The sequence below is a fragment of the Pholcus phalangioides genome, unplaced genomic scaffold, assembly GCF_987345545.1.
Source record: "Pholcus phalangioides strain wild (caught in Gottingen) unplaced genomic scaffold, Ppha-v1.0 ptg000039l_1, whole genome shotgun sequence".
Taxonomy (NCBI): Eukaryota; Metazoa; Arthropoda; class Arachnida; order Araneae; family Pholcidae; genus Pholcus; species Pholcus phalangioides.
The window spans coordinates 17527349-17542349 of NW_028301625.1; the positions used below are offsets into that span (position 1 = coordinate 17527349).

Genomic DNA, 15001 nt, shown 5'->3' on the forward strand with positions numbered 1-15001 from the left:
ATTGAACTATTTATGTCAGATAGTAGTAATTACAAATTTGCTATATTGGAATAATGAAAGGCTCCTATGTGAGCAAAAAAAAAAAAAAAGCTTAAGATTTGTTTTTTTCAAAGTTCAAAGGATTTCGTAGTGACACATTGATGAACACTAGACTTCTACCCCACGTAAGTTTGCTTTTATCTAAGTATTTTTTTCTTTCTTTTGTGTAGTAATTAACTGTAGAAAAACCATCCGCTGTCGTTTAAACTGGGAATGTTGCCAATAACTTTCAAGTTCGTCTTAAATTCCGTAAAATTATTGTGCAGATGTCGACGCCCGATATCCGTATGGTCAAATTCAGCAGGGCCGACCGACATGGGAACAGCTCTTTGGCTTGGGACAGTTACCATAAATTTTTGGGTGTTGTTCAAGCTGTAAATTCACTACAGAAGAGCCCGTGAAAAGTTTTGCGTGGGGGGGTAGATGCTGATTAAAGTCAGTTGAGGCCCTGGACGCAAAAGAAAATACTGGACCCCTTAAATTAGAAAAAGAACGTTTGGGTTTTACATGGTCCAGGTTATGCGCCTGGTGCGCCTGCCCTTAAATCCGCCTCTGCTTCGGGCTGCCAGAAATCCCAGCCAACGGGATGTGAGGGCATAGCCCAGTCAACAAAATTTAAACAACATATATTCACTGACAAACGGTTGAGGCTGTCAAAGAGAAATGAGGAAAAGTGATTTCCGCTGTGAAAGTGAGAGCCGCTCTTAGGAATGTGCGACAGGAGTGGTCACACTGGGCACCGTGCTTTGTGGGCCCCTACACTCATGGTAAACTATCGGAGGCCTTCATCAATTCCGAAATTACTTCTTGCATTAATACTGAAGTTTCATCAAATCTGAAATTATTTCTTTCAACAATTCTGAAATTTCTTCCCCCCCCCCCCCCCCGTAAATTCAGAGTTTTTATTGCGTGTGGTGCAGGAATTATTTCTTTCAATTATTTTTGGTTCATCAAGTCCAAAATTTTTATCAGTTTCAGGATTTTTTTTTCTCTCATTAGTTTAAAATTACCTTCAGTGCTGAATTTTTGCCAGTTTTTGTGTTAATCTATTGACTTGTGTATTTAACATTTCCTGTATGGATATTTCACAGCATTCTTGTATATTTTGAAATAATGGATGCAGATTCCTCAGGGGCGTAGCCAGAAATTTCGTTCGGGGACCACTTTCATTTCGGGGGGGGGGGGACCAAAGTGATAGAACAATAGATTTTGTCATCTTTTCCCTTTTTTCGGTCATTTTCTCACATTTTGGGAGAGGGACTACACCCTCAAGACTCCCCCCTCTCACTACGCTCTTGCGATTCATATTCCCGGATATATAAAATCCAGCAAATATTTTTCGTGTCCGAAACTATTGAGACACACCGGGCCCCTTAGGTAAGCGGTTTATCCGTGGCAGTATTGTGTCAGCATCGATGGTAGGTGGGAGGGTTCCCGATTTGCTGATTTTTGATGACAACAGGGGAAGAGGTTTTGGATGATGCTTACGTCACCTACCACCCTTTATGAAAATATGAAACAACATTTGTCTGGAACTGTGCAAATGATCCGTAATTATGCCACAGATCGCTTAAGTAATCTGGGAATATTCCGCCGGTAATTTGAGTGATGTCGAACTGCACTGAGGGGCCGCTTAAGTGCTCTAAAACTGTGCCACATATCACTCAAGGGATCTCTAAATGTGCCATGGATTGTTTAAGTGTTCTGGAACTGTGTCGCTGGTTTAAGTGATCTGAAAATGTGTCACGGGCTTACTTCAGTGATCCAAAAATGTGCCACGGGCTTACGTCAGTGATCCGAAAATGTGCCATGGGCCACGTAAATGCTCTGGAATTGTGCCATGGGTTATTTAAGCTATCTGTAAATGTGCCGCAAAGTTCATTTTTGCTTTTACATTTCAAACTGGGTTTGAGGATAAGCGACATCAGATAACCTTGAGGCCCACATTTGGTGCGGGGGTCCAGGGTTTACCATATATGGCTTAAAGGGTGGGTCGCAATCAAATAGCATTGAAATTAACAGAAATCGATTATAACAACACACATATAGGTATTTTCTTTCGAAATTTTAATTTTTTTAAATGTTTTTTTTCATTAAAAAAACATTTTTTTCATCTGGGGGGCGAACGAGCCCCTATGGCCCTCTCTACTGCGTGCGTTTCTGATACCAACAATATGCGTTAAGAGGTTGAGGGTGGTGAATTTTGCTGACAAGGGGGGAGGGTCAAAAATGGCTAAAAATTTGCTGGCGTAATCCTTAAATGGCCCAAAGGGCAGGAGTGCCGTCAAAAAGAATGGACTCACCTAGGCACAGCTCGGGGGTCCAAGCGAAGAGGAGGCTCAAAAAAATTAGATCTGGTTGAAACTTTCGATAATTTGCTTAATAGGGCCTCAGAAAAATCACTTGGCTTGGAGGCCCGTCAAAGATCCTAGCGCAGGCAGCGTTGAAGGATGTGTGGGGCCTCTTATACACTTATATGTCAGGGACTCCCAAACTTTTTCCACCCGCGGCACGTCTTTTCCTAATCAACGTTTATCCGTGGCATTCCAGAGCAGTTTAACAATCTCTTCGGAAAACCTTTGCAGGATGCCGGATTATCTGAGAACTTGAGTCACAAATTCAACTAAATCATCAACAATCCAATCCAAAGTTATTGATTAAAAACTATAAAATACATACCACAGAACTATTCGATTTCAGAATACGCATCAGCATGGTTCTAAAGAATTGATGACCAAAACCATCATTTGATTGAGGATTAAACCCATTTTCCACCACTTTATCGGTTTACAATAGAATTTCAAGTTTTATGTAAATTTTATGGAGGGGACTCTCACGGCATCGGCCCCAGAGACATTTTGAATTCATTACCTTCAAAAAACATTTTAAATTAACAGAAATTGAAAAATATAGCACACATAAAAAGGTATTTTCTTTCAATATTTTAAGTTATTCAAAAAATAATTTTAAATTTTGATTGTCTCTTGGCAGGGGTGGGAACTCTGCGCCAATTGCGCCGCACTGCGCCAAAACTAATATCTTGCGCCATCCTGCTCCAATAGCGTATTTTCACATTTTTCTGAGCCAAATAGCGAATTTTGCTTCAGTATGCCCGGAATTTCGGAAAGGACGGCAAAAAATTTTTGTTCCTGCTAGCCACGAAAAGTTTCTTTACGAGAAGAGCGTGTTTTATTCCACTATACTTAAACTATCGCCCCCTGATCGGGCTTTCCATTGCGAAACCCTGATATTGTCTGTGATCGTGGAACTGAAGATGGTTTGCAATGCCAAAAAATTTTCATTCCAGGAGTAAAAAGTGTGTCCGTCGAATTACGAATGTTAGTTTAAAAACTTTGCCGAATAACGAGCGTTAAATCGCCAATGTTGCTTAATAACGAGCGTTAAATCGTAAATATCGCCAAATAACGAGTGTCAGATCGCCAATCTCGCCAGATAATGAGTGCTGAATCGCCAAACATCGAGTTGATTCTTCCGAAATTCTCTCCCATTTTGCAACAATTTCTTTCCAAGTATAAAAAAATTAAAAACTTATAAAATTTTTTTAGCTCATTTGAAGTGCTGCTGTTCCAGGCAGCAAATAGTGCCCTCAGTAAGCAAAAATCATCTTAAATAGACGGGTGCCAAAAATTTTATGATAGCCGCTCTTTCAAACAAGGTGTCAAAAGCCTAAAACACCAAAAACAAAAATCAAGCTGACGAAAAGATGATTGATAACAAAAGACAGTGCAGTTTTATTTTGAAAAGGGTTGAGGGTTAATGAAAATATTCTTCTTAATTTCACTGCTCCAATTTATAAATATCTGCTCCGAATCCCATATTTTGCTGCTCCAAAATTGCTCCAAATCCCGAATTTGCTGCTCCAAAACTGCTCCGAATCCTGAATTTTTCTGCTCCAAGGCTGCTCCGAAATGGACTTAGTCACTTCCCACCCCTGTCTTGGACAGGGTCGTCTTTAGAGCATCATAGGCCCCAGGGCTAAGCGATTTTTCTGAGATCCCCCTCGGCAAATTCTCAAATTTTAACTGGTTCTCATTTTTGTGAGACCCGCGTTCTCTTGAGATGGGCTCACCCGGGCTGTGCCCAGGTGGGCCCATGCATTAAGACGGCACTGGTCTTGGGGCAGACACGGGACCCCTATACCCCCTCCTGCATAGGTTTGTTATATTTTACTGTAGTAAAAATCTTACCACTACTACAAAAGTAGGTTGAAGAACGGGTCATCGCTAAAATCAAATAGATTCGAAAAAACGGGACACTATTGCCTATACTGAGAAATGACTCGCATACTTTGAGCAACACCAATCATTTCCGACTTCCGGCGTCCCTGTTTGTATCCATTACTTTGCTTTTAAAGTGTTTTAAAGTGGTATGCAGGGGCGTAGCCAGAAATTTCATTCGGGGGGGGGGGCACTTTAATTTCGCCAAAGTGATAGAACAAAAGTTTTGGTCATCTTTTTTCTTTTTTTCTGTCATTTTATCACATTTTGGGGAAGGGGGAACCAGACCCTCAAGTTTCCCCCGCTACACCCTTAGTGGTATGTGTATGAAAATTGTGCAAAAAACAGTTTCGAATTGAATTTGAAATCTAAAATTGTGTGTGTGTGTGTGTGTGTGTGTGTTGGAGTTTTTGTTCTACCCTGGACTGGAAATATTTATACAATATTTTAATATAAACAGCTGAAAGGCATTATATATGCTAATGTGTTGCATATATGTTTTTCGCAAAAAAGGCAGATTTTTCAAACACCGCTTGTTCAAGTGTCTTTAAATATTGTCTCTATCTCAGCACTGAGGTGTTACATGCTTTGGAATAATTTTTTTTTAAATTAAAATGCTGAGAAATTTTGTGGCACAAGATATGGGTAAATTTTTTGTTATTTTTGCAAAAGGTTCCATGTTGTTAAAATTAATATTCGAAAACAAATAATAATTAAAATCGTCAAAGCTCTTGTTCAATTGTATAAATATATACATAGAATTTGAGAAAAAAAAATTGAGTTCCTGAAGTGAAAAGAAAATTTTTAAATGTTTTTTAAAAACGATGTTTCTCATAGGAAAGCATGGGAAGCCACACATTGTTTGGCCTTACTCGGTCCCTTTAATAGAGAGCACTGGCTTCATATCTGGCAACCCTGATTCCCCATACTTTCTCAACAGATGCACTGGTCATGTCACCTGTTCTTTCCTCCATGACATACTGCGCCCTAACGTTGATTTTCAGAGAAAATTTGGTGCATCTGCGCCAATCTGGGTTCTCTGAAATTTCCCTTTAACTTTCGCCTTCAATGACGTCATTTGAGTCATGCTGTGACATCAACCTTGGCCTTCTGAAAGCTGTTCGCAGCTGGCATCAGAAGTACCATCAGAACTTCAGCACCAAAAACTTTTGATAAGAAAGTTTCACGACCAGATGAGAATCAAAGACTAAGAGCAGAAGAAAGGGAGTTGGAAATTCAGTTGTCATCATCGAAAACTATGCTGAACACTGCAGAAAAAATTATGGAAGTAGGGATAAAGAGAAAAAACTTTGTAGACATCAGAAGTGGGCAAGTTTGCCTGAAAACACCGAAAGAAAAAATGTGTAGGGTTTTTGAGAAATTAGAGGAAAACAGCGTCACATGAGTCAACAAAATGTGAACTTTTACTTTTTTTTACGCTCAGCTTGGATTATGACTAATTTTTACCTTCCCTACAAGTGGATGTAAGTTTTATCAAACATCAAGAGAGTTGAATGAATCAACAAAAGTTAAATGAAAACTTGACCCAAAATCGTAACCAATTTTCATAACACAAACGTCACTGACTTCCGTTACATAAAATAGTGATTAATTTTGGTTGCTTAGAAACAGACCGTTTTTGAGTTTGTGATTTTATATTATAGAATAAATTTGTATATGGGTCAATAAGGAAAAAAAATGAGATTGTTGTCATTCATGTAGCTCTTAAGAAAATATTCTTGATGTTAAACAGGAGATATATAATCTGTTTGTCAAAACATCTGTTGTGCTGAGAATTTCAAGCTTTGTTACTTTTGGAATGCTTAACATAGATACATTGATTTTGTTAAGCAAAGTTTATTGTATTTCTACTACTTTGTCTTGAAAACGCTGAATTTTTGGAAGATGGTTAAGCAGCGACGTATTTCTACCACTTTGTCTTGAAAACGACACATTTCTAAAGATTGTTTTCTAGCGATAGTCTAAATTGAAACACTTTAAATCATGAAATATTTTTTGTAAATCAGGTCTGAAGAATTCATCACAAGATTCTAATGTTATTGTTGAATGTATTGTCAATTTGGAGTATAGAATTAGAAATGTCCTTCAGTGTCATACATTATAAAAAAAAATAATAGTGAATCCTGAACACGTGCTAGAGAAAAATTCAGGCTGCGCCATTGTTTCTACAGCAAACAGTGAATATAGGACTTAAGTTATTTGCTGCTCTTGCTTATTTTAATTGTGCTGTAATGACTCAGACGAGTTGAAAAACACATCTGAACAGATTATACAGACTTAGGTATCGTATGTAAATAAAATTCATACTAGGTAAAAGAAAATTTGATTGTATTTTGTGTGCTGCCATTCATAGCGCACACACACATAACATGAATAAAAAAATCCACTAGTGTCTGTGTGGATGGAAAAAAATTCTCTCCTTCAAACTTTGTGTTATTTCTTTGTTTTGTTTCTTTAAACGTGAAAACTTTCTACTGTTTTGAAATTTTTCCTGCTTAAATTAATTTTGAGATGAGTTGTGGAAAGCAGCACGAGGAAAGGCATTACAACTGCTGCCTACAGTTGGTGTAATGTAATTCTCTCTCTCTCGCATAGCTGTTGATAAATGTGCTAAGTTATTCAAAACTTTCCTGTTTAACAAAATGGTTAGTTTGATTATTTTTACATTATCAGAAATAATTAAATCAATCTGTAAGAGTTCCATTGAAATGCAAAGTTTGGTGAAAACGGTTCATACGATTCCAGATTGTCAAAATTTGGACACTTTTTACGACTATTTGGTAATTTTTTAAAACATTTTGGTCACTATTTTCACTAGTTTTGAGGCTATGAGTCGTGCTGAGCCCTGTACAGGCAACAGGTTATCTCTCGTACAGAATGGGGACTAACGACGGAACTGTCGTTAAGTGTCATGTGGATCAAATGGTCCAGGAAAGCCAAGATGAAAAAGTAGAATCTCAAGATTCTTTGCCACAACCTGATGATTCTAGTCCATCTGTGGCTATTGGAGCAACTGTTGCTGCATCAGACCAGACATTGTCTAGCAGGAGAACAGTCATCTTCAGTTCCTATTGACTGTCCGAAAATAGAGGTACCAGAAGAAATTCGCCAAAGACCTAAACGAACTGTTCTGCTTCCACGGCATTACGGAATTGATGAATTCACCAACTAGGGTAGAGAGGTGTTGTGATCTGGCAACATCAAGTGACTGAATATGCAAATTATGTTGTGTGTATATAAGTTCGATGTTCAGATGTGTTCGATGCATTTGTTCTCTAGTCACATGTAACCTTTAATCTCTTGTTAATATTGTAACCTGTTATGTTTCCATCATAAGTTGTTCTTTGCATACCACATTCACGAACCCACCTTCCATCACCCATCCTACCAAGATCAAAAATTGAAAATATTAAATATTTTGTACAAAATTAAAATATTGAAAAAAAAACATTCTTATGCAATCTGTTACTTTAAAATTCCTTTTGAGTGTTAATGACCGGAAATTTCAGTGGAAGAAATCCTTGTGCCCCCTACAAAGGCAGATTCTACATACACATTCCTGATTTTCACAAAGCTAAATGGTGATGACTGCATAGCGGCTAGATGACAAACTTCAATGTAGGATTTTAACAGATTGGTTTTTCTCCCGTCAAGCGATCTTGAAAATGTTTTCATAATTTGAATGAGCATTTCAATCCTTTATAATTTTTCAAAAAAATGCCCAACCAAATGAACAATCAGGTTTTCGAAGTGCAATGGATCATATTTAAACAATCAAGGAGCTCAAACACAAGGAATACAAATTACCGTTGTGTATGGTCTTCATTGATTTTGAGAAAGCGTTTGATTCTGTCTTCACATCTGCTGCTGTTAAAGCTTTGAATGTAATTAGGGATAGAGAAGAGAGAGACATACGTCAATATCGTTAAGAAAGTATATGACAAAGCCACTGCAACCATTCATTGGATAAAGGGAAAAGCAAAGATTAAACTTGGAAAAGAAGTCTGACAGGGTGATACTTTCTTGCCAGAGCTCTTTACCGCTGTGTTAGAAGTATTCAGAAAACTGGATTAAGATGAAAAAGGAAATGGAACAAACAGGGAATTTCTCAACCATTTGCATTTTGCCGATGATATTGTTATATCAGCACTAATCCAGACGAACTAGAAGAAACGATACACACACACAAGAACTGATGAAGGCGGGTGATTCAGGTGGGTTTGAAAATGAATCTGCAAATGACCAAAGTTATGTTCAACTCCTTTGCGTTGAAGAGGACAATCCTGCTCCACAACACAGAAATAGAAGTACAAAGCTATGTGTACTCTTGGGACAAGGAATTACCATGGACAACAGAATCATATTTATGAAATAAACAGAATTGGGATCGAATGGAGCATTTTTACCAAAAAGTGTAACTCTGAAGAGCCACATGCCATTGTGCCTGAAAAGAAGTTTTTAACCAGTGTATGCTACCAGCACTGACTTATGGAACTGAAACATGGACACTCACTAGCAAGACAATACAAAGGCTACAGACAACACAAAGGAGCATGGAAGGATGTATACTAGGCATCACAAGAAAAGACAGGAAACGAATCACTTGGATAAGAAGCTACACGAAGGTATGATATCAGGGAAAGAATTAAACATTTAAAATGAAAATGGGCTGGACATATTTCAAGAAACAGGACAACAGATGGACCACAAGTATTCTGGATTGGTACCCGTGATGTTAAACGTCACAGAACGCATCCCGATACAAGATGAATCAACAAGATTAGAAAAGTGGCCGGAGTCAACTGGATGGCTAAAGCATCAGGCATAATGAAGTGAAAAAATTTACGTGACCTTCATCCACTTACATCACTATCAATTCTGATATTTGAATTGTGATTGGTTAGAAAATTGACTTTGAAGTTAGTCTTTTCTTTTGTCATGGATACCAGTTAAGACCATATTGTTAGCAATGTTTATTTTTAAGTCAAGGAAATCAGCTTGATTATCATTTTGAGAGAATGGTTTTTTAAGATTTAATTTGCTAGGATAAACTTGCTGGCTGATTTTGTGAAAGTTGTTGTAGTTGAAGATTATTAAATCCTCAATATATTTGAAACCAGTAATATTGTTGGTACCCCATATAATGAATATATTTTTATTATTAAAAAATAAAAAAATTAAGTTATGAAACATTAGAAAGCTCCATTCTAGCTCCTCAAAAATGTTGGATTTTAGTTTAATAGAAAGAAAAGAACTGTTTTAGAGAACAATTTGTCAAAAAAATACCATGATTGAACATTCTGCAACCAGTTATGTGAAGGAAAGTGGGATTAACCGCTTTTCATATCCTCCAAAAATAAATATGGATGCATGGTCATCGCATTTGCTTTCAGATTTGTTTCAGGTATAGTTATCAATAGATCATCATTGTTAGAAATCCAGAGTGCTGATGTGATCACATTAAGCTGGGTGCACAATATATAAACCTAGAAGAGAAATACTCTATTTTTTACTACATGTATATTTTTTTTAATAACTTATTCAGACAAGGTTTGACTTAGATCAGTTTTTTGCTTGTGATGTAATATATATAGAATAATTTCTTGAACCTTTTTTTAAATATATATTGAATAATTTATTTATTTATTTTAATATATAGAACTCAAAGAATAAAAAAAGTAAGTCCCCAGGTTCCAAACCCCAACCGGATGCTCCAACCTTACCTAAAGTTTCTGCAGAAGTGATGCGTATTGCCCGTGAACGGCATCAACTTGGGCTTATGAATCCTTCCATTTTTCAAGTTCTTTCACAGGTGAAAAAAAAAAAAATTTCAAGCTTGAATCATTATTTTGTGTTTAAGTGAGATAAAAAATATTTATGAATGTTAAGCTGGACTGATTGACAGGATATAATGTGTGTACATATAATAAATTATAATAAATGAAATTTTTGGTGTGAGGTGGATATTTAGAAGAGAATAACATTCAGAATGGAATGATTCTGTGTAAATACTTATTATCTGATTAAGAAACACGTTTGATTCCTCATGCTTGGAGGCAAGTCAAAACTGATATGAAGAGTGTAACATTAATTATTTATATATTTGGTTCAAAGTGTTAGGGGGTTTTTAGTATATTTCATGTAAATCATATCAAATGTTCTTGCATGTAACATGTTATACGTGTTTGCTAACAGCCTTGGCAAAATTCAGAAATAAGCTGAAAATAACTAAAAATCTCAAACAGGAAATAAATATCTTTACAAAACACATGCACATACACATATGCTCAAGTTCTGTTTATTTTATTAAATATGTGCAATTCTTCTATCTTTGGTGTTATCACATCTCACTCATGAAACCAAAATAAGTTCAGCACAGTGAAATTTTGGGGTTATGGTAAACTGTTTTTGTCATTTTATTGATTTCTATAATCAATCCATCTTAATAATGCTAATAATTTTGAACATGGCATTACTCTCATATTTATTAGAGATAAATTTGAACAGTTTTCCCCAATTTATTAGCAAATGAAAATATGAAATTTATCCAAGTTTCATATAGATTGTGAGCGCAGTTCGGCGCAGTAACAAAATCTATTAACGCATTTTATAGCACTAAGTCTGAAATATGTCATCCCAATAAACAATTTACTACTTTTACAGCATAATATAAGACTACAAACTGCTGCTACTACAAAAAAAAAAAAAAAAAAAGTACAGAAGCAAACAGAACCTGTGCTGGAATATATTGAATCATTCCCCCCCCCCACCCCCCTGCAGTATAATGCAAGTGGGTACAGACATTTCACCCTCGGACAATTCTGTGTTTGGCCTGTTAAAAAAAATGTTCTGAAGAAATATTCAGCTGATGAACGACAGGTAGATTTCAACTGCAGTAATGTTGAGAACTTGACTTCATTTTTTGATATCCTCATTTTTTTAATGATTATAGATGTCTAAATTTGAGGAGCTTATTTTTAAAGGGGAAGATTTCCATAATTATCAAATTTACAGTAGAAAAATCTTTTCCCCAAATGGACTATTTTACACGAGTGGAAAATGGAAAATAGCCCAACAGGTAGCATATGGGAGTGGTATAAGAATATTTAAATACTTGCTGTTACCTTGCAGCTTTGTTCATGTGAATTTGGTTTGGTTATCTGAAAATGCCTTGTGACCCCTTGCAGGGCAAATTTTGAGAAATCCCATCTTAGCGGGTATCTACATTATAAAATATAATGCTGACTGAATTTCATATTTATGGCTTCAGCAATTTACAGTTTAAACTGCGGTTTAAACTGTCAAAATCCTGCCAACCCTGCTTATAACACCATTGTCTCTTGTACATCCCAGTGTTTAACACTAGAAAGACGGGACGGGGTCAAAGTGACCCCATAGTTTTTTGCAGTTTTCGGATACCTTAATGTTTCAAATCACGGTATATCATTTTAAAAACATAAAGTTATAAAACAAAAAACAAAGGGTGAAACCACTGGCCTTTTAACATATTGTTTTATCTAGCACTCAAAGCATTCTGTACAAATCACCTCTCTCGATGTACATTTGCCGCACACTGGTTTTTTGCATTGCGTACAAGATTGAAGTGTTTTATTGAGTGAGCAGTTCCTTCTCACTTGGCATTTCTGTCATTTTTTGTCATCATCAATAGGTGTTTTACATATTATCACATTTTGAATATTGTAGTTTTCAAATTGAAATACTCAGAACGCGCTCGCGGAGTCCTTCACAAAACTGCAATATGTAAGTTCTCTGAGTGATTTTTTTCTTGTCACTTGTTTGTACAAAATCCAAGCATTTATCGCTGACATATCCAAAATGTTAGAAAATACATGCATTGGCCAGCGACGACTTCCAATCTTGGTCATGTATAATCACACCATTTGATCCACGATGTCGACTCCACATATTTAGTTTCATTATTATAAGCAATTGTTTCTGGGGTCTTTTTTTCGACAAGGTATCATTTCTCACGATTTTACGTTTCTTATTTCTCAATGGCATTTTATTTTGTACCAACTGATGCACCGTTTGTTTTGATTTAAATCTTCATCAGAAGCGCTACTTGCTTTTCCACAGTTTGGCATAGGGTAGATCTCATGCTCTTCTGCACTTTCATCATCACTGCTTCCAGAGTTTTTCTCATCTAATCTTTGCAACTCCTAGAGTATTTCTTGTTCAGTAAATATACGTTTTCTCACCATTTCTAAACTATTTGAAATGATCACATACACTCAAATTTTCTACGTCCAGGACAAACAATTTATCGGATAATATGGAAAGAATGCTTGACAAAAACCAAAAATTACACACCTGCTGACGGACACTTGCAGATAAAAATGGGATTGTGGGAAAGAAATGTCACACGGAATGTCAAATGCAAAAAAAAGATTTTCAGGAGGATTATAACCTACTTAGAAAGCAATTGGGGCGATGACAGTATAGTATTTACCGCATAATGTGCTAGGATGTAAGGAAAGGTCAGAATGACCCCCTTCCATCTTTCTAGGTATTATCCGCTCGTATCTTCATTATTAAAGATAACGAAAAAAGCTTTAGCATAAAATAAGAACATGCTAATTTACGAAAGTCGAGAAATTTCACGTGGTTCGGTTTATTCTTAGCAGAGATATGCCAGTGTAAACAGCGTGCAGGGTCATAAAGACCCCTGTCCGTCTTTCTAGTGTTAAGGAAGACAAGATTCACAGAAAATGTATTTTGTCCATAATCATAATGCAAAAAGGTATTTTCCCCGATCAGAAAGTTTTTGTTTGATCCAATAAGAATTATCAGTGGAGTCAGGGAACTTTGGTAGAACCCAAGGGAAGCAAGTCATGGATTGTTAACATCGCTAGTGAGAAATATCTTGCTCACATTGATCAGTTACACCCTGATCAGCTTATCTAGTGATTGCTGATAGTCATGAATGTGATATTTCTAGGAAATCAATTGCAAGTGAAAGATCTGTTAAACATGTTCCTGTTGATGAAAACATTACTCATTCGTCACTTCCGAATCCCAGTCATGACAGTGAACCTTCATCTATATGTGACAATTGTATTTCTCTGTCAGATGTTGAAGATAGTGAATTGAATTCTCCTCTTGATAAGAACTGCACAACAAAAAGTGATCCGGTGAATTGTGATATTGCTGATAAAAAGTACTGTGCTAGTGATTCATCGATATCCATGGCAAAAAAAGCCTTCACATTTGATTTATAAACATTAACTTCCAGTTTTGCATTCATATAATTATTTACATATTTTATATTTTTTGGGGAAAATTGTTATATTCTTAGCCATTGTAAACGCTAGACTTGATATGCATAATTTTGCTGTCATGTTGTGGCACCAGGTATCTTTTTTACAATGTATTTGTTTTCAGCCAGCAAGCAATTTATCATGTTCACTCCGGTTTTATTATTTCATGTATCTCCACTTTGAGAGTATTAAATAAAACCTGTTATTAATAGTGTTAGGCCAGTTTTTTTTTTGCTTTTTTTCCTCAGATCTTATTTACACTAATTTCAAATTTCTCTTGCAAGGTTTTTAAATGTTACCTTTTATATGATATGTTAGAGTTATATATTATGATACTGGCCTCTTAGGATTTTTTACAAATCTGGTGGATCAATTAATGCTAGACCTTTCATTCAGTAACTGAAATCAGTTAGTGAAGTTACAGCTGGCATATGTTTGAAATAACGTGAAAATGAATTACCTTTTTGGTTTTTAATTTAATACAATTGAATAATCAACGTTAAATCTACCCAAAATTCAAAATGAACACGGCTATACGTGTTTCAGAACTATATGAAGTTCCTTCATCAGTAGCAGAAACAAAGGAGAAAGAAAGAGTTTTTCAATATTTTCTTTCTTTGTTTCTGCTACTGATGAAGGAACTTCACATAGTTCCGAAGCATGTATAGCCGTGTTAATTTTGAATTTTTGGTAGATTTAACGTAGATTATTCAATTGTATTGAAATAACATGTTGCAAACAATATCATTTTTTCTTCAGTCACATTTTTTATAGACATGGGAAAATTGAATGTGTAATTATTATCCCTGATTCATTTTTTTCCTAAAAATTCTGTGGTAACTAACGATTGTTATTTTCAATTATGCTTTGAAATTTCCATGATAGCAATGTTATATTGAGTGTTAAAGCTTTTTTCCCTGTAGGTTGGACAAAAAATTAAGCTTCATTTTTTTTTTTTTCTTCTAATTAACACAGGGTGAATGTAAAATTCCAACAACATTTGAGGATGATATTGCCCGCGAGCTACCATCTCCTAGTCTCCTCTTCCGGCCACTTAGACAAATGGTATATGCCTTGCTTTTCAATCATCATCATCTTCAGTATTTAGCTGAACAGAAGAAGGAAAAAGAAAATATTGATGGTGAATGAAAAAGTTACATAACTTTTTTTTCATCGATAAGCTTTTGAAAAATCTGATTTTATAATGTTTAACATTATCTAAAATGAACCTCTGCAAGAACAGGGTGTCTACCATCACAGAAAAGTCACGGAAGAAACAGAATGAGGAAAAGGTTATGGAAAAGTCATAAAATTTGAGCGAAGGTCAAATTTTTTTAAGACAAACTTTTTTTCCGCACTTTATTTTTTCCTTAAAATATGGGTTTATTTTGAAGCTGTGGTATTCAATATATTTTCTTCTTTCTT

General features: G+C 35.8%; 1 protein-coding gene across 5 annotated transcripts in view; it reads left to right on the forward strand.

Annotated features, from left to right (window-relative positions):
• Positions 1-15001, forward strand: part of LOC149065638 (constitutive coactivator of PPAR-gamma-like protein 1 homolog) — a 234636-nt gene that overhangs the window by 143960 nt on the left and 75675 nt on the right. For all 5 annotated transcript variants that reach the window (XM_089253548.1, XM_089253549.1, XM_089253551.1 and 2 more), the window contains exons 8-9: positions 9958-10110; positions 14552-14717. In XM_089253548.1, the coding sequence (XP_089109674.1) occupies positions 9958-10110; positions 14552-14717 (319 nt within the window). The remainder of the gene's footprint in view (positions 1-9957; positions 10111-14551; positions 14718-15001) is intronic.